Source organism: Hyperoodon ampullatus (genome assembly GCF_949752795.1).
Source record: "Hyperoodon ampullatus genome assembly, chromosome: 3".
Classification (NCBI taxonomy): Eukaryota; Metazoa; Chordata; class Mammalia; order Artiodactyla; family Ziphiidae; genus Hyperoodon; species Hyperoodon ampullatus.
The window spans coordinates 88,439,700-88,464,234 of record NC_136916.1 but is presented as its reverse complement, the minus strand read 5'-3'; the positions used below and the strand labels follow the sequence as shown (position 1 = coordinate 88,464,234).

Here is a 24,535-nt window from a genome sequence, read left to right as displayed (position 1 = left end):
CTACCAGAATATATAGTTCATTGTAACTAATCACAAAAAGGGAACAGAAAGTAAGATTCTAGAGGCAGGGAGAGGTCAATCAATTATAGCTAATGATGTGAGTTTAGTTCAGCTTTGATATTCTCATGGAAAGCAAGAAGCTTCTTTCCTTCCCCAGCAGCTAACTATACTCCAAACCTCCAACCATTGTCCTGAACACCTCATCAAATAGCACCCACTGAGGACACAAATAGAAACCAAGAAGAGTAGGTAATACCACACAGATGGCTCTAGACCAGCCATTCCCAAAACACCTGAAAAGGATCTCTGTTCATACCATCGTTTCCTTTAACATCCTTCTGAAATCCCATATCCTCCAGAAAGTCCTCTGGTCCTCCCACTGAAGAACTGAGATAGACAATTCAACCATTACCAAAAATCATCCTTCTCAACAATCTACACCTACACACTTTGAAGTGATCCAGGGACAGGCAGCTGTAAAGTTCTGCACAGCTCTGTGTGTAACACTATTTGATGACCTGCCTTTGTCTTGTCCATCCTAAACCATGAGTTCCTAGGAGGCCAGGGCACAGACTCTGGGTTGCCTGCTTATATCTTCCTCCCCCCTTTTTTTCCTTTCTTTCTTTCTTCCATACTAACAGAACCCTCAATGTATCTAGCTTAAAAACTACCATTTCTCAGATTCCCTTGAAGCCAGGAGGCCAATGAGATATAAGAGAATGTCATTGGGTAGGACTTCAGGAAAACTACTTAAAAGGGGCCAACTCAGCCAGGGGTCGCACCAGTTTTGTCCTTGCCCTTCCTTCTTCCTGCTTCCTGGAAAACGGATATGATGGGGGCTGCTCCCACAGCCATATTGCAATGAGTGAGTCTGAGGATGGAAGCCATGTGTTAAAGATGGACAAACAGGGACTTCCCTGGTGGCACAGTGGTTAAGAATCCGCCTGCCAACGCAGGGGACATGGGTTCGATCCCTGGTCCAGGAAGATCCCACATGCCGCACAGCAACTAAGCCTTTGCGCCACAACTACTGAGCCTGCTCTCTAGAGCCCACGAGCCACAAGTACTGAAGCCCGCACACCTAGAGCCCATGCTCCGCAACAAGAGAAGTCACCACGATGAGTAGGCCCCACTCGCCACAACTAGAGAAAGCCTGTTGTGCAGCAATGAAGACCCAATGCAGCCAAAAATAAATAAATTAATTAATTAAAAAAAAAAAGATGGACAAAGATGGGAGGAGCCTGGGTTACTAATGACTATAGAACCACTATGTAGCCCTGGTCTACCTACTTATGGATTTTTTTCACATGAGCAAAAAAGTAAATCTCTGTTTTATTTAAACTCCAGTTATTTGAGCCTTTGTGATAACCTAATCCAAAGTGATACAGAGGCCTTTTAACCTGTGCTTTGCAGATGGCAGCTGAGGACTCAGGGCTCCTCTGTGGCTCCCTTCCTCCTGAATGAGAGCTCTGTGAAAAGGTCCAGGACTAGAATCAGTTCAGTAGTTCCTACATAGATTTTCCTATATACCAGCAAAAGTATGTTGTGATAGGGATTATGTTTAATCCCTATCACCCAAAAGCAGAGCCTTTACAATAACACCTTAAATGGAAGTCTCATCCCGGGGCTTCCCTGGTGGTGCAGTGGTTGAGAGTCTGCCTGCTAATGCAGGGGACACGGGTTCGAGCCCTGGGCTGGGAGGATCCCGCATGCCACAGAGCAGCTAGGCCCGTGAGCCACAACTACTGAGCCTGCGCGTCTGGAGCCTGTGCTCCGCAACAAGAGAGGCCGCGATAGTGAGAGGCCCGTGCACCGCGATGAAGAGTGGCCCCCGCTTGCCACAACTAGAGAAAGCCCTCGCACAAAAACGAAGACCCAACATAGCAAAAATAAATTAATTAATTAATAAACTCCTACCCCCAACATCTTCTTTAAAAAAAAAAAAAAAAAAAAAAAAATGGAAGTCTCATCCTTGACAACTTTAAACGTCCTGAACGTGGCTGAGAATACAGAAGTAAATGCCCAAAGCGATTTTTTAAAGTTAACACTAAAGCTTATGCTTGTGTTTTTCTCTTAGGAAAGCACCTCAGTCCTTCACTCAGAACCTATTTACCCTTTTTTTTTGAATATGTGGAAATTTATTTATTCAACTTTTTATTTAGCCAATATTAATTGAGCTCCTATTTCACAGCAGAAAATAAAAAAGCTAAAATTGAGCATAATTATACCAACCAGAAATGGTCATTATTGACATGTTGGTATGCTTTATTTTATTCCTTTGGGCAATGTATATATAAAAAATATACTTCAATGTCATTTTTAAAGTAACTTTCTATCCTGAGTTTTCCAGTTAGCATGATCTCATTAATTCAATTATATAATAATTTCATAATTATACCATAATTTCAATTTAGCATTATAATATAACCATTGTCTCAAATTATCAAAAAAAACCTTCAAAAATATGATTTTTAATGACTTCACAGTAGCTATATTTGTCAGCTATTGCCTCATTAATGTTGTTAACAAGCCACTCCAAAACATAGTGGCTACAACAAACAACATTTAAATCTTAAAATCACAGGTCTGTGGATAGGTTTGGGTGGCTATCCTCCAAGCTGTGAAATGGCTGGACAGAGCTGCAGGTTTTGAAATTAGATCTGAATCTGCTCCGTGGTCCCTACACTCTCAGAGCCCATTTACTCTTGATTTAGATACAGTTATAAAAGGTGGCCCTCTTGGGAGCTCAGAAACCCACATTGAAGTTTTGGGTTCCCCTGGAGGCTGGCTCACTGTCAAAAGCAAAGAGTGATAGGTGACTGAGTAAAGAAATCTGAAAAATTGTAAAAAATAGACATATAAACTTAAAAAGCTCAGCCATCTGGGGACTTGCAGTTCAGGACAACTAACCCACCACATTCATTAGCTTCTGAGGCCCTGGGTCCCAGCATAGCACCACGATTATTAGAATGAAGACTCCATTTCCACCAGAAGAATAGTGAGGTTACATTCCGATCTGTGTCCACTCACTGATATAGACCCAAGAAAGTTGAAAACACATGTCTACACAAAAATTTATACATGAATGCTCACTGCAGCGTTAGTCATAAAAACCAAAAAGTGGAAAGAGCCCAAATGTCTGTCAACTAATGAATGGATCAACAAAATGTGGTATATCCATACAATGGAATATATTCAGGCATAAAAAAGGAATGAAGTACTGATACAAGCTACAACATGGATGAACCTTGAAGATATTATGCTAAGTGAAAGAAGCCAGACACAAAGGGACACATGTTATATGGTGCCATTTATATGAAATTTCCAGAATGGGCAAATACATAGAGACAGAAAGTAGACCAGCGGCTACCAGCGGCTGGAAGATGTGATGGGGAGTGACTCCTAATGTGTACGTGGATTCTTTCTGGAGTGATAAAAATGTTCTAAAACCAGATAGTGGTTATGGTTGCATAGTTCTGAGAAAAATGAAAAACCATTGAATTGTATACTTAAAGAGTAAATTTTATGGTATGTGAATTATATCTCAATAAAACTGTTATAAAAAAATAAAACTTAGATCTAGAGAAAAAAGTCTGGCATTTCCCTCTCAAGAATTTTTTTTCAATCAGCTATCAAGCATCTCTGAAGAGGAAAAGGCATATAATTTCATTAGACAGAGTTTTCCATATAAAATATTTTAAGTTCTAGAAGACTGACTTCTAAACGGAGAAACTTCAGTTATCTGAAAAGTTCAGTGATTTCCTGGTGAGGCCAACTAAATGAGCCTGACTTATCAGGATTCCTACCAGTGGTGCTGACAGCATCTGTGGGCACCTCATTCAGAAAAACAGCCCCACTCTTAGCTCACTTAGACAGTTGGGTGATGACTCACAGAGTTTCTGCCCTCTCATTTTTCAGGGTTGCTCAGTGTGTGTAGGAAGCATTAGCTCACTAGCAGGTGAGCCACGTCAAAACCTTTCTGGAAGTCAGCAGGGTATAAATCAGAAATAAATACATCACCCTTGAGTATGCACATTACTCTTCCTGGAGGCCTCCAGGATCAATACTCACTCCTTGCCAGGACCCAGGGGCCTCCCACAGCAATGTTCATGTCCCACCTCATCCTTCCGCTTCCTTCTCCTCTCCCTTTCCTCTCCTCCTTCTCTTCATAGCTGATAGCCTAGTTAGCAAATCCGATTCTTACATTTTCTGAAGGGAGATTTGCAAATTCACCATACACCCCAGGCCAGAATCTCTTTTACTTGTGTCACGTTGGGGTTTGCTGCATGGCTCTCTCCCCTCTTTTTTGCCCTCTCTCTGTGCGGTACATTCTGAATATTCCCTCCATAAAGCATTCCTACCACTGGACCAGGCACAGTGATGGGGCACTTGAAGTCTTAGCCTTTTATTTTCACAGAACCTTGCAACCTATTACTGTTTGTCATAAAAGATAAAGAATTTAAGATCTGGTGTTGAAGAAGGGTTTCTTTGTTTTTGAGTGAACAGCTTAGAGCTACTCCACATGGGTTAACATATTTTTTAAACTCATCTCTGTATTTGAAGGGATTGAGAAGAGATACCTAAAATAACTCAGACAGGTCCAGAGAGTCCAGCATTATGCAGCCAGGAATGTGTGAGCTCCCATGAACTGTCTACCCGTGATGTGCATGATGGGGAATTGGAGATAGGGGTGGATGTACAGTTAGAGCTACTTTGAAAGTTTTAAGGATTTATTTCAAACTTTCAGTACTTCCAAGGCATTTTATTTTCAAATCAAAAACTTTTTCCAAGTATCTCTTCATTTAGCCTGAATAGCATTTTTAACACCCTTTCAGAAAACCAAAAGAAAACCAGCATAAAAATACTTGAGCCTCTGGTCCAGGGTTCTCCTCCATCTCACCCCACAGATTCTGTTCCTGGCTGAAGTACCAGGCCTCGCAGCAGTCCCCAGCAAAGCGACTCGGGTCAGTGGGCAGGAGGGAGAGGATCCTGCCTGCCCAGGGATATCGCCCCCAAGTCCACACCTTCTCTCATCAGTTCAAAGGTAATCACACATGACTAGTTTTGACTTCTAGAAGCTAAGTCGGAGCTGAATGATGAAAGAGAAACCAAGAGCCTAACATGAGGTCATCCTTTCTAGCCCTAAATAAGTTAGTCTGAATACTAGAATGAACCAATTGCCAGACAAAAAAGGCACACCTGAATTTATTTAATTCTGGTGTTATTCCCTAATAGAAATACATCAGACAAAATCACAGGTTTTGCTTTCCAAAACAACATACACACTCACATCGACAGACGTGCTCCCACACACCGGGGTGAGTTGTTGCAAGGTGGCTAATCTTAGTTAAGTTTCCCTCACTTTCCTTGGGGAAATGGTCTGTCTTGATGGATCTTAGCATCCCCAGCTACAGAATAAGTGGAAGAGCATGTCCCTATACTGAGGACCAGGATCCCCTTGGGCTGGGAGCACCCACCTCCTGGGGAACCGGGCTTGGGCAAGCAGCTATGCAGGTGAGGAGAGCAGCTGAGGGACAGAAGACATCAAGCTGAACAGGGCAGGAAAGGAGAGGTCTCCCTCTCAGGGCCAGGAATTGTCTCTCAATAGAGGAATGACAAGAAGCATGGCCCCTCCTCTGGGACACTACATTGCCACAGAGGATCAGCACGTACTGACACAGGAGGGTGCCCCGATCTACAAGTCAGAGACAAAAAAAAAGCATGATGCAGAACAGGGTGTCCGGTATAATCTTCATCTGTGTCAACAAGTATGTGTTGACACAGTCTGTCTGTGTGTATATATAAATATGCAGTGCTTAGGGGAAGAGTCTGACAGAATACAAAACAAACTTAATAGTGGCAATTACCCTACAGAAGGGGTGTTCACCTTTAACCTTCTGCATTGAATTTTTCCCAAAATGAGTATGCTTTACCTTTGACATTGCACAAAATACAATAAAGAACAAAATTAGATTAAACAAAAAGAACTCAGAAAAGTTAGTCCTCATAGCTCTTTTTTCCTTATTATAGTCGTGACTTTTCCATTTTTAGAAAATACAGATGAGGGGCTTCCCTGGTGGCGCAGTGGTTGAGAGTCCGCCTGCCGATGCAGGGGACACGGGTTCGTGCCCCGGTCCAGGAGGATCCCACATGCCGCGGAGCAACTGGGCCCATGAGCCATGGCCACTGGGCCTGCGCATCCGGAGCCTGTGCTCCACAGCCGGAGAGGCCACAGCAGTGAGAGGCCCGTGTAACACACACACACACACACACACACACACACACACACACACACACAAATACAGATGAGAGAACCACCTCATTTACCACAATCCGGGAAGCCTTCGCATCCCAAGGAGCACCAGGCAAATAAGAGTTAAAATATATCCATTTTGTTGAGTATGACAAATAGCTATGTAAAGCCAAATTGGTTTTTGGTAGAATACTTAATATTGTTGCACCTGAGAAAGATACATATTTTTTCCAAGTGACAAACAAAAGCTACTGAGAATAAATTACATCTGCCCTTGTAACAAACTTATTCTATTTGTTTAATGTTTACAAAATTGCATGGAGATGCAAAGGGCACCCTATAAAATGCAGAATGTTATTAAGAGAAAAAAAAAGAGGGCCTTCTTAGTCTCAAGCTGGTAAAAATGTTGATAACAGTGAGGGGAACTCAAACCCCAAGTGTTTTCTGGTTTTCTTTATAAAGGGAAAGGCTTAGGGCCATAGATGAGTTTCTAAATTTAAACTTCCATCCCCAGAGATACCCTTACAGTTGCTGATTCAGTTTCATCTCTTAAAAACAGGGTCTTGAATGGGATTCTGCATGGGTAGTCAGGATATCTGCTGTATTCCTAGCTGTGGTTTTTATTTCCTAGTTTGCCTTCGGACACTCTTTGTACATCATTTTCCCTGAACAGAAACCGTTTGGAGACTAAGTACAACAGAATTCATTAAATGCTGTTTGCTCTTCAAGGGCAAGATGTTGTTGTCAAGTTTAGTAGGAAAAAAAGTAGAATGGACAACATGCTCACTGATTACAACCATGTAACAAAGCGTTTCTATGTGATGACAAAAATTGGAAATGCATTGTGAGACATATCAACAAACCAAGTTGCTATACTGTTAACACACAATACTACAATAAAACTCTGCTAACTGGTTGCCACTTAACTAACTTGCTGCAGCCAGCAGGGTACTGGAATGTCCACATCTTCTGCTGCCACCATTTGAATTGTGGACTGACCAAGAACCCCGTTGTATTTGTGCCATACCTGCATATGGAAGTTGTAACTGCTATTGAAATCACATCATCTAAGTAGATATTAAACAAAATGATAAAATATGCTTTTTAAAGGTTATAATTTGTCTGAAAATTAAGTCAAAAGCTTTAGAAAGACCTTATGAAGACAAGATGCTTTTAAAAATAATGTTGGGCTTCCCCAGTGGCGCAGTAGTTAAGAATCCACCTGCTAATGCAGGCGACATGGGTTTGAGCCCTGATCCGGGAAGATGCCACATGCCACAGAGCAACTAAGCCTGTGCACCACAACTACTGAAGCCCGTGCGTCTAGAGCCTGTGCTCTGCAACAAGAGAAGCCACCGCAATGAGAAGCCCACGCACCGCAACAAAGGGTGGCCCCTGCTCACCACAACTAGAGAAAGCCTGCGCACAGCAACGAAGACCCAACACAGCCAAAATAAAAATAAATTAAATAAATTAATTTAAAAATAACAGTGTTAAATTAGATGTGGATAAGACAACTCTAAAAGATTTTTTAAATAAAACTGATTCTGCACTCACATTGATTTGAAGATGTCTCTGAGAACTCACCTCACTTTAAAAAAACTGAAAGGAGGAATGTAGATGAGAAACTATATAAATTCTATGAGTAGAATTTATGCAAGAACGATGAAAAGGGATATTAATCGTTGTATGTATAAAACTGAGAGAAAAGGCCTTGACTCTACAACACAAAAGCACATTTATATAATTTTAACTTGAGTCAAAAGTATATATGAAACATTTCATCAGAGAAGGGACCTTCTACTCTATAACATTAAGAAACTCTCCATTCTTTACCACTCTCAAAAATCACCTAAACTCTCTCTGCTTCACTGGGACAATTGTCAGATAAGGACGCCCAATTGCTTGGCTTGACTCACATAGCGCACACCAGGCCTGATGCTCTCCCCAACTCTGCCCACCTGCAGGACACCTCCCCCTCGTCTAGATAACCCTCAGCAGCTTCAAGCTTCACGTGTCGGCAATTGAACCTCTTACCTTCCCTCTCAACTCTGCTTCTCCTCCTGTCATCCTCCGTGTCTTTTACTGTCATGTCCTCCCATCCCACCCCAAGCCTTTTACCTCAAAGCCTCAGGCAGGTTGGATTGGAATCTGCCCTCTTTCTCTGCCCTCTTCAAATTTTTCTTCCACAATGTCTCTACCAGTGTTTCTTTATTTCACTCCCTCTAACAAGACCCTAATATAGACACTTCTCACCTTGATTATTGCTGTAATAAACTTTGAAAGGGCTTCCCCACCTCCAGTCACTCCCTTCTCTAGCACAAATAAATCCTCATGCCTCTGCTTCAACCTCTAGACTCCTTAGCCTGATATTTAAGGCCTGCTCAAATAATAATAACCTGGCTCAAATCTCAGTTTACTATCTACTGGTTTTTCCCAAGCAGCCTCTACTCTAGCCAACCTGAAATCAGTGCTCTTTCTTATATATGACCTATATTTCCTTATCTACATCCCCTCATCTGGAGTACCCTTTTTAAAAATAGTCCCTGTGGTTAGACTTCTATCCGACCTTAGGGACCATCTCAAATGGCATCTCCCCTGGGAGCCTTCCCTGACCACCCAGCTAGAAGTTGTCTCTGCCTCTGAGTTCAGTACACTGATGTATCTATTTTCTATAGGTGTATATAATTTCCCACCTTATATTACGATTATTCATCTCCTAGTTTCAACTGAAAGCTACAACAGTAGAGTTTTGCAAAGTGTGTCTCGTAAAACAGTTCCATCAGAAGCTGATCATGGAGTCTGAAAATGCTGCCTACTGTAGTCTCCACCTTAGAAACTGCAGTGGAGGTGGAGAAAAATGGATGTGCGTGAGAAGCGTCCTAAAGGTGGAGTTGACCGGACTTGATAATTGCAGGCTGTGTGGAGTATGACAGAGTGAGTAGCTCTGACTTGGACAAGTGGGAGATGCCACTCACTGAGAGGGCAAGGGGAGAGAGTGGGAGTGTGGGGCATCCAACGCTGTGCTTGGTTGGCAACAGTTGAATCTGAATACCTTAGTGGAGAGGGGGAGTACGAAGATGAAAGTGTATATATGTCCATGCCACTCTGTCGCTTTGTCACAGCTTACCCTCTACCAAATGTAAAATAGATAGTTAGTGGGAAGCAGCCACATAGCACAGGGAGATCAGCTCGGTGCTTTGTGACCACCTAGAGGGGTGGGATAGGGAGGGTGGGAGGGAGGGAGACGCAAGAGGGAAGAGATATGGGAACATATGTGTATGTATAACTGATTCACTTTGTTATAAAGCAGAAACTAACACACCATTCATTGTAAAGCAATTATACTCCAATAAAGGTGTAAAAAAAAAAAAAACTTCTCATCTCAATCACATCTCATGATGTAAAAGATAGTTTTAAAAATAAATGAAAATATCTATTGTAGAAGTGAACAGAAATAAAGTTATGTTATCTAAACAAATTTGTCATAGGAACAGTGTAGGTAGGATAAAAGAAATTTTAACAGGAAAAAAAAAAAAGAAGAAGAAGATGAAAGGACACACCATGGCTCTTTCTCAGTTCTCGTCTTCCTTGAATCCTCCATGGGCTTGACACTCTTTCATTCAACCTCTCTCTCCTCGGAACTCTGTCCTCCTTCTCCCTAGGTGACCCTGTCCTCTCTCCACCCTGGTCCTCATGCTGCTAGTTCTGTCATCAAGGCCTGTTCTTCCTCCTCCTCCACAGAATACTTCAATGTGGCATCCCCCAAACCCTCTTCTCCCCCTGCTCTACACTCTCCCTTTGGTAGCCTTGTCCATTCCCTGGGCCTTGATGCCAACAGCAACAAAAATAATTTCTCCTCAGTCCTAACCGTTCTATTTTCTTCTGGAGATTTCCACCTGGATGCTTTGAGGTCACCTTGAAAGCAGCACATGTGAAATGGAATTCACCCCTGACGCCCAAACCTTTCCGGCCTCCGCCCTCCCTCACCAAGTGGCTCTCACATCTTTCCTTGTTTCTATCACCACTGCCTTTGTTCCCGACCCACTTCTCACCTGGGCTTCCTTTCTTCAGCCTCCCTCCTTTTGGGTCCTCTCTAAGCACTGCAGCCCATAGAATCTTTCTAAAACATACCTCCGAGTTTGTCATTCCCCTATTCAAAAAACTTTCAATAGTTTCCTGTTGGAAAACCCAACTTTTCAGATACTATACAAATTTGTTAGAGCACCAGCCCATGCTCTGATCTCCGGCATATACCTAACACACTGTCCAACCGAATCCAATTACTCTCTATTCTCCAAACACATCCTCCACTTTCCTGCCTCCATGCCTTCACCCCTGTCATGTTCTTTGCCTATAATGCTCTTCCTCTATCTCTGCCTATGGAAACTCCACCCATTTCTCAAGACTCAGTTAAGATGCCTCGTCCTTCAAGAAACCTTCTATAATCACCTCAAAAGAGTCTCCTTTCCTCCCTGCACTCCCACACATTTTACTCGTGTCACTTTGGTGTCATCTATTATGCCCTGCCTTATATTACAGGAACTTGTGTGGACACCTTCGCTCTTCTTTCATACTGTAACCTCCTCATGCAAGGTTACATCGTATTCACAAAAGGTAGTGAAAAGAGCCCTGACCTGGGAGTCGGGAGACCTGAATTCTAGTCCTTGCTCGACCGCTCATGAGCCCTGTGAACTTGGATCACTTAACTCACTGTGAAACAGAACTTTGTAGTCAATGAATCAGTCTGAGTCCTGCGTCCAGGGCTAAAAGAGCCATGCTGTAGCACAGGGAGATCAGCTCGGTGCTTTGTGACCACCTAGAGGGGTGGGATAAGGAGGGTGGGAGGGAGACGCAAGAGGGAGGAGATATGGGGATATAGGTATATGTAGAGCTGATTCACTTTGTTATACAGCAGAAACGAACACACCATTGTAAAGCAATTATACGCCAATAAAGATGTTAAAAAAAAAAAAAGAGCCATACTGAGAAGAGAGGACAGGGAGGGACAATGTCTTTCAAGGACCTGGAGTTGGCACTAGGTAAAAAAAAAATTGAATTATACATTTCACCATTTCCCAGTGAATGATTCATATAAATTACTCTCTGATGACACTGAGGGGAAAAATCTAATTTCTGGGGTTACACTTAACAGCATACAGACTTTTTGCTCAAGTTGCTTGCTTTCTGGCACTTCCTTCCCTCTAACTAGAGGAATTTTCCAATCCAAGACAGGCTCGGTTCTTAAGATCTACTTGTAAGTCAGCTGTTAAAACCCTGAAGGCATTTCCCTATAGAAATGAAGGTACAAGTAATGGTAGGATACCCTGGTTAGGATACCAACTTAGCCTATAAATGCCACTTAGCCCAGAGCACACCTGAGTGTCGAATCTGCTGCCAATGTGAACATACCTGATGTACAGCTGAGTCATAACAACGTAGGGCACCCCTCCCCCTCATTCCCACCATCTGAGATCCTGATATGGAAGCCAAAGGAGTACTGCCTGGGTGGATGTAAGAGAGTGAACTGTAATTTTAGAGACTCTGTGGATTTAAGAGAGGGTAAAGGAGAAAGCCTGAGAAAATTAGCACTACGTTAGGTTAGATTTTTACAAGTCAAATGCTGAATTGGGTGTTGATTCTTTTAGTCACAATTACCTCTTAATGCACAGCCCAGGTTTACATGCTTCGTCCCTCTGACTCAGGGTTTCTCAGCCTCAGTGCTATTGACATGTCGGGCCTGAGAATTCTGTGTTGGGGGGGATCTCCCGTGCACTGTTGGGTGTTTAGCCCCCAGCCCTGGCCTCTAGTCTCTAAAGACCAGTAGCGCCTCCTCCCCCTCCCCCATTATGACAGCTAAAAATGTCTCCAGGTGTTGTCAAATGTCCCCTGAGTGGCAAAATCATCCCTGGCTGAGAACTACTGCACTAACTGGACCCAGCAGAGGTTCCCAAATTTTCTGTGCATCAGAAAATTTGTGCATACGAGGCTTGTTTAATATGCAGGTTTCAGGGCCCCAGCCTCAGAGATTCTGATCCAGCAAGTTCAGAATGGGGACGGGGGGGCAGAGAATCTGCACTTTTAGCAAGTATTTTTGACTGATATAGTTGGCTCTTGGCAAACTTTGGGAAATATTACAATGAAGATGTGATGAAGTAATAAATATTTTCCAAAAGCAAATGCTTTTCCCTCTGATGCACTGGGGGAAGAGGAATGCTGACTAGTAAAGGAATACTAGGCAACTTTAGAGAAGAGGGCAGGCCTGCCCTGGTGAGCACCGTAGGAAAGGCTTAGGGAAGAAAGTTCCATGGGGGTGGCACTGGTGGCCGGGAGAAAAGATGCCAAAGGGACATGGTAAAACGCCAAAATCAAAGTTAGTCTATTTCAAATTTCTTTTGCCCAGAGGCACACCTAGACCTTTGAAAGTTCATTCTCCTCCCTCCACCTGGGACTTACCACGTGACAAGCTCTGCATAAGCTTTGTACGTATTTACCTTCATCTAATTCTCTCCCTAGCCAGATGAGAAAACTTTATCAACCTTTAACATTATTTCTCTGGGAAAATTCATTGTAACAAAGAACTGATATACAGACCAACTTTGCCTGACACATCTTTACAAAATAGGGACAGCCTGTACTAGTCCTGGAGCTCCACCACTCTTGAAAACTCTGCAACTTTGTTAGGATGGGGAGAGGCTCTCTGAGTGGAGAAGGCCAGATCCCGGCCTCCTGGGTCTCACCCATTCCCAGTACTCTGTCCCATGCCCTGCATAAAAGAAAGAAGCCCTGCTATTTTGCCCACGAAGAAGCCATTCTCAGCTTCTCTCCCAGGTGTTCTGAATTGGAAAATGAAAGATAACATTACAGGTGGGTATGCAAACTCAGCCACCTTCGGGGGGCAGACAGGTGATATAAGCGAGTGAAACTGGGTGGGACCGTGGCTCAGCCCCCAGCTCTGGTCATCTGTTGACATGTGGTCAGCCTGGTGCTGCCAGCTCTTCTAAGAAGCCGGAAATCCAGAGTTTTATCTGGAATGTCTTCGTTTTTAAACGTTGGCACTAATCCAAAGAAAAATTTTTTTTCTAATTTGGCCAAACAAAATACATCGCTAAACTGTTGCTTTATGACCTCTGTGTTCCAGATTCTTTTCTGGGTAGGCACTGCCGGTACTCTGCATTCTTTTCCCCCCTCCCTCCCTCTCTCAATCTCATGAACCTCCCACAGGCAACAAGATTTCCAATTCCTCCCAAGAACTGCCTTCGGCCTCATTTTCCTTCAGAACCCTTGGCTGCCAGTGTCTAACCCTGACAAATGCGAGCAGCTCCTTCAACTTCATCCCATCCTTCCTCAGCCTTGAATGTCCTCCCTCTCCTTCCTGCCCTTGTGCCATGTCCTTCAACAATCACACCCCTTTGATCGCTGGTTGCTTCTGGGTTTCCCATGAACGTGCTTTAGCCATCTGTCATCCCTGTTCTTCGGGGGCATAAGTGGGAAGGTGATGGGTGGTTGATATTGGTGGGCCTCTAAGCATTACAGACCCCCAACCTGCATCCTGGCCAGGCTCCAGGGAAGTACAAGGCCTCTGGAGGGGAACGGCTGGAGGGACAGCTAGAGAGGCTGGATTCTCAGAAGGGGCTCCCAGAATGAGTAAACATCCTAGTGGACAAATGGAGGTCTAGATGCAGGGGTGCTCCTGCCTTTAGGGGACCATCGATAAACAATGAACTGAAGCTCAGAGACCTTGCCCCAATTTAGGGATGCTAAATAAGCCCCTTGATTCATTACGTGATCCTGAGATTGGGGGACAAATAGTGATCGAAACTGACAGTATTGTCAAACAAACAAGAGAGGGCTTGGTGCTGGATTTCATGTGATTTTAAATATATATATTTTTTAATGACATCCCTTGTACGCCCGAGCTAATGGTTGCAAATTTATACTTCTTTATCATCATTGCTATGCTATCAATACATTTTCATATGATGCTCCCAACAAATGTTTTCAAAAATCCAGCTCCTTGAGGCCTCTTGACTTTTCCAAATACCCCTTCACAAAACTCTCCTGTTTCAGATGCAATCTTTTCATATAGCAGCTATTTGCATGCAGCATTGAGGCCTGCATCTTGTGGTCACCATGATCTTAATACTTCATTGCAAATCTGACCAGACCTCCCTGAGATCCAAAGCTTGTATCTCTTAGGAGAGGGTAAGAGACCCCAGCTACCTCATACTCCTGCTCCGGGGAAGAAACTGTGAAATGGCCTTGCCCTGTGAGCTGTGTGTATCACTTAGATCACTCTCCTCGTGATGGGACTGTCACATTGGGAAACAGGGGTGGTTCAATCCAGCCCGTGTGATGACATGGTACTGGCTTTAAAGTAATATGCAAATGGAAGTGAGAGGAAAAGCCGCATCAGGGAAATGACCCCAAAGGGTTTCGGAAGATGAATGAAACGGGGCCAGTCCATGCATGTTGTACAAGTCCTGGTCCGACGTGGACACGTTGCCACCCACAGGGACCTCCATAAACAAAGGGTAAAACTGGCAAAGCCACTGCACTTCGGCCTCCTTGCACTCTTCCTCGCTCTCTTTTTCCTTCTCACTGCTTTTTAAAAACAGTCTTCCTATTAGAAAAAAGATTTTATTCTGGTGTTTAAAAAAATACATACGCTCAACATTTCAATCAAGTAGGCATGTTTGACATAGCGCATTTACTCTGGGGAGTGAGGGAAGGTGAAGCAAGATAGGGGCAGAAAATAGAGTGTTGGGCATACACACTGCAATATATAAAAGAGATAACCAACAAGGACTTACTGTATAGCACAGAGAACTATACTCAATATTTTGTAATAACCTATAAGGGAAAAGAATTTGAAAAAGAATATATATATCAGTTATACATGTATATATATATATACACACACACACACACATATATATATGTATGTATAACTGAATCACTGTGCTGTACACCTGAAACTAACACGACATTATAAATCAACTATACTTCAATAGAAAAAAAAAAGAGTGTTGTAGACAGAACTGGGAGCTCTTGTCTGGGCTCCACCACTAAGTTGCTGTGTGGCTTGGGGCAAGTCATTTCACATCTCCGAGCCTCGTTCCTCAACTGCAAAATGAAGGTTTTGGACCTGGCGATCTCTGAAACTCTGTATTCCAATTAATGGTCTAGTGGTCAGGGGTGGTCAAGGACTGGTCAGATCAAGGGATGTGTGAGAGTTTAAAGAGAATAGGAACAACGGGTCAAACCTACCAGGATTTTCCTAAGTTCTAGAAGAATCTACCTCTTCATCTACTTCAAGAAAGAAACAGGAAGGAAATATAATACCCTCCATGCCAAATTGTCAGTTTTAGCTGGAATTATTTCCTCCCACCCGTATTACGTCTCTTTTAGCCACCAATAACTTTGAAAAAGGGGAAATTAGCAGAGGCAGAAAGCACCTCCATTAGCTGTGGGCACCTGATCCACAGCACCAAGGTCTGCCTTTATTTTGCATAGACCATGGGACAGTCTCTTCAAAGTTTCCCAGGGTTAGGAATCTTCCTCTTTCAAGGTTAGAGTTACCAGACTGTCTATGTGTGTGGCAGGGCCTTTTTCTCTTATCACTTTTGTCCAGAGACAACAGAGAAAGGTTAACTCCTGCTGCTCCTACAGACCTCAGATTGGACACCAAGCCCCAGCATGACCCGGCCAGCAAGACCACATGAGCTAGGCCACGGTTCCAGAGTGCCGGCCATCATCATGCACCCTGGCCTGCCCCCTGGACCTGTCCACCCTCCGCTCCTCCCTGGAATCCCACACTTGGATGCTGTTCCATATGACGCCTATCTCACCATCTCTGTAAAATTTTGACCACCTGCACCCATGCCAGTGCAATGTTTCTGCTTTACTGGTGAAGCCAGCTCAGTGTTAGTAAGAGGGTGCTAAGGACATACCACCTCTTCTCTATTAAGACAAAGATGTGAAAAGTTATTTCCTTCAGAAAAGAGATCCTGATAGAAGGAGATTTCAGACCAGTGGGAAAGGAGACCTGGGGTCTCAGGATCTTAGGCAGCATTCTATTCAAACTCTTGTTTTAAATATGAGAAAATGAGGAGGTGAAATGACTCATTCCAGGTCACACAGCTGGCTAGTGTCAGAGCCATTACTTTAACCCAGATCTCATAATTCCTAGACCAGTGCTCTCCTGCAGAAAAGACACTTGGGGCAGACAGAACATTGTAGTACCGTCGACCACATCTACTGTAGACAATAGACAAGAGACAATACTAGTCTACAGCTTCAGGATGGTGAGACTATACCGTGAGATTTACAAAGGAAGTAAAAAAGATCATATTTGCACACAAAGCTGATGAGCCCAATACCCAAGAAAGTCTCTGTGGACAAACACATTGCAGTAAATGTTCTTGGGGACTGCTAAGGGTTGAATTGCATTGCTCGAAAAGATAAGGTGAAGTCTTAACCCCCAGAACCTATGAATGTGGCCTTATTTGAAAGTTGAGCCTTCGCAGATATAATCAAGTTAAGATGAAGTCATAATGGAGTAGTGTGAGCCCTAATCTAATGACTGGTGTCCTTGGACACACAGGAGAGAAAGCCATGTGAAGATGAAGGTGGAGACTGGAGCCATACATCTCTAAGCCAAGGAATGCCAAGGATTGCTAGCAGCCCCCAGAAGCTAGAAGAGGCAATGAAGGATCCTCTCTGAGAGACTTCAGAGAGATCATGTCCTGCCGATAGGTTGATTTCAGACTTCTAGCCTCCAGAACTGAGAGAGAATAAATGCCTCTGGTTATAAGTCACTCAGTTTATGATACTTGTTCCAACAGCCCTAGGACACTAATACAGTCTGGGGAAACGGTTGGGCTGGGTGAGGCTGAAGTGAGGAGACTGAAATCATGCAAATGAATGCAAGCAGACAAATTCTATGGGTTGGTCCTATAATAAAGTTCTCCTGCCCAGCGTGGTCCTTCATCTGTGCTACTCCATTTACGAACCTGCAGGACTGCCTGACTTGCTCAGAGGTAAGGGGAGAGGGTGGGAAGAAGACAAGCACTGGAGTGAGACAAACCTGGATTTGAATTCTCAGTCTGCTACTTACGTAAGGTGTAAAGTGTTGGGTAGACGACAAACTCTTGGGGTCTTTGTGCCCTCACCTGGAGAAAACTGCCTTCCTCAGAGGGTTACTGTGAGAACTACTGTGCTTACCTGTGGCAGTTCTATCCAGGTTAGTTTCTTTGCCTCTACTTTATTTAGTCTTTGAATTAATTTGTAGGCAATCTATGGACTGGGTGTGGGAAAGGAAACTAACATTTAAATACCTCCTATGTGGAGAAAGGAGCTTTAGTGCCTTTAAATGCCGGTGATGGTACATTATGTATGAAAGTGGTTAAGAGAGTAACTCCTACAACTTCTCATCACAAGGAAAAAGTATTTCTTTCTTTTTCTTTTATTTTGTATCTATGTGAGGTGATGGATGTTCACTAAACTTATGTGGTGATCATTTCATGATATATGTAAGTCAGATCATGATACTGTACACCTTAAACTTATACAGTGTTGTATGTCAATTATATCTCAATAAAACTGGAAGAAGAAAAATGCTGGTGATGGGGGCACCTTAAAGGCCATACAGACCAGTCCTCTCATTTTAGACGTGCGAGCACTGGTCATGTTGTATATTTTCCATGCTCACCATGCACAGACCACGTTGGGCACCTGGAGACCTCCACATGAATGTTTGTTGCTAGATGAAGTGACTTGGGAAGACCTCATAAAGAAATGAAACTTAATCTTATGGTGGGAACAAATGTTACCATCTGGCCACATTTAACAGACTTCACCCACCTCACTACTTTGCCCAGACCCAGTCTGGCTGTCCATTTCTAACTTGATATCTCTCAAAGAATGGTTTGCTAGCCCACCTTCCTTGAGTGACCTTCAGGGGGTTCAAGTTCTGAGCTTAAAAGAAAGTTACTCAAAAATAGGTGCTCAGGATTCATCAAGTATTCTCAGCTGTAACATTGATTCTACATAATAAGACCAAAAGAAGAGTCCTTTTTAAAAGGATATTTAATCCAAAGTCAACTCTAACTTAGAGTAGATGGCAAATTAAGTCCCTAATGTGAAGATAAAAGATGCAAGACAAACTTAAAAGTAGCTCTAACTATGCCATTTTTACTCAGAAAGAATACAGTATCCTCCATCTCTACCCAATAACTGCCTGTCTTACTTCCCCTGCTTTATTGCTCCCTAGCACTTATTACATGTGACATATTATATTTGCTTGTTTATTCAATCATGGCTCAACTTCCCTCACTGGAATGTAAGTTCCATGAGGGCTCAGACCTGGTCTCTTAATTCACTGATGTATGCCCAAGGCCTGGAACAGTTCCTGTCACATAATTGGTTCACAGCACATATTTTCTCAGTAGATGAGAGAATGAATAAAATAAATTTGAGCAAAGAGAGGAGCAGTCACATGATGTGGATAAGAGAGTACAATATGTGGCTGCCTTTTGCCTAAAAGAGTTGCCCCTATGTCCACTAGCCATCAAGAATATCTCTATCACCTCATACCAGTCAGAATGGCCATCATCAAAAAATCTACAAACAATAAATGCTGGAGAGGGTGTGGAGAAAAGGGAACCCCCAAACAATGTTGGTGGGAATGTAAATTGGTACAGCCACTACGCAGAACAGTATGGAGGTTCCTAAAAAATTAAAAAATAGAACTACTATACGATCTAGAATCATCACTTCTGGGTATTTATCCAAAGAATTCAAAACACTAACTCAAAAAGATATATGCACCATGATGTTCATCACAGCATTGTTTATACTAGCCAAGGTATGGAAGCAACCTCAGTGCCCATCAATGGATGAGCGGATAAAGAAGATGTGGCGCATATATATATATATACATATACACACACAGACACACACACACACACTGGGATATTAGCCATAAAAAAGAATGAAATCTTGCCATTTGCAACAATGTGGATGGACCTTAAGAGTATTATGCTAAGTGAAATAAGTCAGACAGAGAAGGCAAATACCATATGATTTCATTCATATGTGGAATATAAAAAACAAACAAACAAAAATAAGCAAAGCAAAACATGTAGATACAGAGAACAGAGTACAGGTTATCAGAGGGGGAGGGGCAGGCGGCAAAATGGGTAAAGGGGTCAACTGTATGGTGATGGATGGAAACTAAACTTTTGGTTGGTGAGCACCCTGTAGTGTATACAGAAGTAGAAATATAATGTTGTACACATGAAACATATAATGTTATAAACAAGTGTTACCTTTATAAAATAATTTTTTTTAAAAAGAATGCCTCTCGCTTCTCTGCTCTGATTCCATCATCACCAAGAAACCTTTGACTTAAATCTTTCTGTGGGCATTTTCCTACAGATGGGATCACAATTTTGGTTTAATTGGCACAATATTTTTCACTGTAAATTAATAGGTTGGCATTTTGTCTTTTAAAATTGGTTCACATCACACCTAAAAGAATTCTGAGAAGGATCTCAACCAGGATGAAAACCTGTGGTGAAAAGAGCACACACTGGCACACGGGGCAATTGGGGTCTAGTGCTAACTCTCCTTTTGACTCACCTATATGGCCTTAAAAAATTTCACTTCTCGGGCTTCCCTGGTGGTGCAGTGGTAGAGAGTCCTCCTGCTGATGCAGGGGACACGGGTTCGTGCCCCGGTCCGGGAAGATCCCACATGCCGCGGAGCGGCTGGGCCCGTGAGCCATGGCCGCTGAGCCTGCGCGTCCGGAGCCTGTGCTCCGCAACGGGAGAGACCACAACAGTGAGAGGCCCGTGTACCGCAAAAAAAAAAAAAAATTTTTTTTCACTTCTCTGGACTTCAGTTTCCCCACAGAGGCAATGAACTTGATAACTTCTGAGTTCCTTCCACCTTTCAAAGTAGGGTTTTATAAAAATTAATAAAGTAGGCTTTTCCATGTATTTTGACTTCCTAAAAGAGGTGTTAACTGGTGTCACGTCACTGTCTATTGGCAACATAGTATGATTCACGTGGATCATGGGGTCAGCACTTTTCCTGGGGTCAGTCATCATTGCCAGAAGAAGACAGTCGGAATCCTCGTTAAAAATCTAAAATGCCAGTGGCGACACTCCCTAAGGAAAATGGAGATCACACAGCAACTCTTTCACATTTAAAATTGTACAGGTGTGTGGGTGTGGGGAGGTGGAAGGAAGTACAAGAGGGAAGGAGAGGGAAGGCAGACAGCAGAGGATGTCTAGCTAATGGGAAGGCAGGTGCCAAGTATGGGTTTGGAGAGTCACAATTTTCCATTAGAGCCTGGCAGATGCTTAAGCTTGACCAGTGAGAATTGCCCACGAACTTTTAGTAGATACATGTAACTATTTCCATGTTGAGCTGTGTCACTGTGAGGGAGGGTAAGAGCTGAGTGTCCCATAAACTTATCTTCCTTGGAGATTTTTGTTATCAATTCACCTAGGCTGCCCTAGCCTGCTCTCACTGTAACCCTTCCAGTGTTCATTATTTGGCCTTCTTTGAGATCTTAACCGTCTGTGTGTGATACAGTTATTGGGTTATCTCTTAAATGTCTACTTTCAGATAAGACTTCTCACCTGAATGCTAGTCTTATACGATTGCTACCTACAAATTAGTACCACTCAGATATCATCCCTTTAAACATAACATGTCGAAAGCAAACTTAGCATGACCCCCTTCCCAACTCATTCTGTTTCTATCACTGACATCACCAATCCCATGCTGAGGCTTACATTCGAAGTTATTTTTCATTCCTCACAACTCCTTTATCAATAATCATCCACAACCTCTATAAATAGCAATAACACACTCAGCAATCTATCCATTGCTTAATAAATGTTCACCATTCTGTTATGTGTATTATGATCTGAAATGATCTGCTCAGTCACCCAAGACTGTTGAGGCTTCTCACAGAGGCTCTTACATTCATCTCCTTTCTCTCACCTTCACATTAATCCATGTTCTCATCCCCTGGTGCCTAAACTCCCAGAGTATCTTTCTTATCGGCCTCCAAATCTATAATTTTTCCCTGCTTCAGTCCATCTAAAATAAATTCACAGACTGACCTTTTTGAAACCACTTTCATCAAGTTATAGTTGGCCTACAAACCTATGATACTTTGTTTATGAATCAGAGTGTTTACAAACTCCCCATACGGCATTAAGAGCTTTGGTCAGCTGCTCCCTCCTCCCCAAGCTACCCGAGATCTGTATTTGTCTTTATTTGACTCAAATTTGTTTGAGCATCAACTATGTGCCAGCCATACTCTCTATCACCCACTACCCTCCAGCATCCCCTCTCTTCTCCAGTTAAGCCCAGTGTGATGCTCCCCTGCAGCCACCACAGTAATACCTGCCATTTGGACTTTGCTCATATTCTTGCCCTGCCAGGTGTCTCCCCCTTTCTGCCAATAAAAATCTGATAGCTCTTCCAAGATGCACCTTCTCCTGAAGGTTTCCCATATGAATGAATCCCAGACCACAACAACCTTTCCCTTTTCCTGAATTCCCTCAGCATTCTCACACCAGATATCTATTGCTAAATATTGTCCTCTTATTATTTCACATGCATTTGTTGGTCTCCCCGATTGAAATGTGAGCTCTAGAAGGGCAGAGGCCAAATCTTCTATTCTTCTTTTACCCGGATCTGGAATGGAAAAGGGCAGATGCAAGGCCAGTAAAGACCTTGATTTTGCACATAGCTCATGGGCAAGGACCAGTGGGCACAGCGTAGGCAATAAAGACAAAAAAATGTGCACCGAAGACCTAAGACTAGCTCCTAGCACAAGGCTAGGAGCTCAGCCATGTTCTGAGAAGTGCTTGTTAAATGCTGAATTAGATTTTCAGAAATAATACAAGTCCCTTACACACCATGTATTCCTCTAGCACAAAAATCTCTACTGAAACACAGTGGCCAGTAAAATTTATGGGGTCTCAATCACTAATTAGACTTGAAATTCTTGAGTCTTCTTGGCCAGAATGATCAGTCCAGGGTGGACATCTCAGCTGTCTCTATGAGAAGTTGCCCCTACACCTGGCAACTACCTATGAGTTAGCACCAGTTCATGCCCCTGAGCCAAAAGTTGTGTGACTCCAATACAGGCCAGATATCTGTAAGGAAACCTGTAAGCTCAGCCTCCCTCCTCCCCTCCCTCCAGCTACACAATGTCTTATCCAAACCTAGAACCCGGCCAGGTGATGTACAGCCCCTTTCAGAAAGCAGAGAAGGTGCCCCTTGTAGAAGGGGTGCAGAGAGGAAAATGGACTTACCCTCACATAGTAGTTCATGCCCATCCCCAACAGGTGTTGCAGAAAGTGCTTGTCCTGCCTGCCCCCGGGGGTTGGCTCCCCAGGGCCGGGAAGGGGGCAGGCATCAGGAGTTAAAGAGGTCGCCCTGTGCCCCAGGGCATCCCGCTGAGGCGGAGGTGCTGGCATGGCCCTATTCAGACTGGTTTCAGGGGAAGCCGGGCTGCTGGGAGCCGGGTCTTGGCTTTCCTGGAGCTTGAGTCGAGGTACCTCTTTGGTACCCAAGCAAAAGTTTTTCAGACTCAGCAAGGTGGCTGGGTTGGCCAGCTTTACGCTGGCCATGCGAGGGATCAAGGTGCACAGTGGGGTGGGGCTCTCCTGGGACGCCAAGGTGGCATCTTCAGCCGGCAGGTGAGGTGCCAGGGCGGGGTAGGGAGGCTGCGGCGAGCCCTTGTTCCCCGCTGAGCCTCCGGGGCTGCCTTCTTCCAAGGACGTGACGGACTCGTTCCGAAAGCGGCTATACTTGGCCCTGTGCAGCATCCCGGGGTGCCTGAAGAGTCCTACATACAGCACGAGTCCTGCCAGGCTGTCCGGACCGCGTTCTCGCATAGCCTTGGCAGTGCTGAAACAGGATACTGTTGCATAAATCGCCTCGTCGTCTGCTAGATAAACAGTGCGGAAAGCAAATGCCTCAACGCCCCGTGCAACTTGGCGGCTGCCACCTCTCCAACTCCGTTCTCGCCCTCGCCCGCTTCGGCTCCGGGTCCTCGAGGGTAACAGCCCAGGGGAAAACGCCTTCCCAGCTGATTTCAGTCCCTCCCTGGCCCAGCGGCGGCACCCGGTGTTCTCGCCTCGGATTCCTTGCTGGGAAAGCCTGGACCCAGCCTCGCGGCGGCGGCGGCAACCGCTCACGGCCAACTGTTAGGCACGGCACGGGGCCGCGCGCCCGGCCAGCCGGTCCCGCCGCATCGCTGGCGGTGCGGGAGCCTTGCAGAAATATTTAACGCCCCCTAACCCCCAGCCTCCCCTTCTGCACACAGGAACTTTCAAACCTGCTCCCTCCGGTTCCCACAGGGCGGGGCAATGTCTGGCTCATTAACCCTTTACTTGTTCCAATGATTGCTGATTTTTTAAAAAAAGGAGAAAAGAAAATGTATATGTGGGCCAAAGGCCCTTGTGCCCGGGTTCGTTTCTTCTGATGGCTGCCCTCTCTTGGAAGATCTTGTCATGCATCCCTTCTGGGCCACAAGCCAGGAGTGCTAGTGACAGGCGCTGCTCCGCATTATTTCAGGGACTTGTGATCCCTCCGTGATCCTCAGATCCCCTCCCAGCCTGCCCACCCTGGCTCCGAGCTTCCCTCCCTCCCCGACTCCCCTCAGAGCTTCTTGCAGGAGCCTATCTGCAACAGAAGGCTGAGATGTGCAGGATGATACGCAGAGTGTTGAAATTTTTATGAATGAACTTTGCTGAATGAATTTCTCTCTGTGTGTGCAAGCTAATAAATCAGTGAATGAAGCTGAGAATAGCTGTAATTGACTGATGGTCTCAGGGGTGCTTGGTTGTTATCCAATCAGGCGGCAGCTTGATGACTCATGCACCATAAATATACTAAACTAGTAGCCAGGAGAAATAAAGCTGGAGGGAGAGAAAGGAGAGATTTTATTTTGTGATATCTGAGGAAAGGGTTAAAGGGAAAGGCAATCTTTAGTGTAAATCATCTGCAAGCTGGGCAGCAGGTTAAAAGGTCCATTTTCTTTTGTGTTGAGATGGCCGGGAAAGCCAAGCAGAAGAGCTAAAAATTAGACCCATTGTTCCACGGATATTAGGACATATGGTACACAACTCCTGGGGGAAGACGTGATGCATTTTTCTTAGAAACATAGTTCTTTTTTTTATTGATTGCTGGTTCCATCTCCCGTCTGGTGCAACTTCCTGTACCTATCAAATGCATTCTGAAGACATG

General features: G+C 44.1%; 1 protein-coding gene across 1 annotated transcript in view; it reads right to left on the bottom strand.

The window, feature by feature from the left end:
- Positions 1 to 23,214, bottom strand: part of SHC4 (SHC adaptor protein 4) — a gene marked incomplete at its 3' end in the record, with an annotated part of 125,879 nt that extends 102,665 nt beyond the window's left edge. The window contains exon 1 of the mRNA XM_079701402.1: positions 22,597 to 23,214. Within this exon, the coding sequence (XP_079557528.1) occupies positions 22,597 to 23,181 (585 nt within the window). The 5' untranslated portion in view covers positions 23,182 to 23,214. The remainder of the gene's footprint in view (positions 1 to 22,596) is intronic.
- Between the last annotated feature and the right edge of the window lie 1,321 nt (positions 23,215 to 24,535).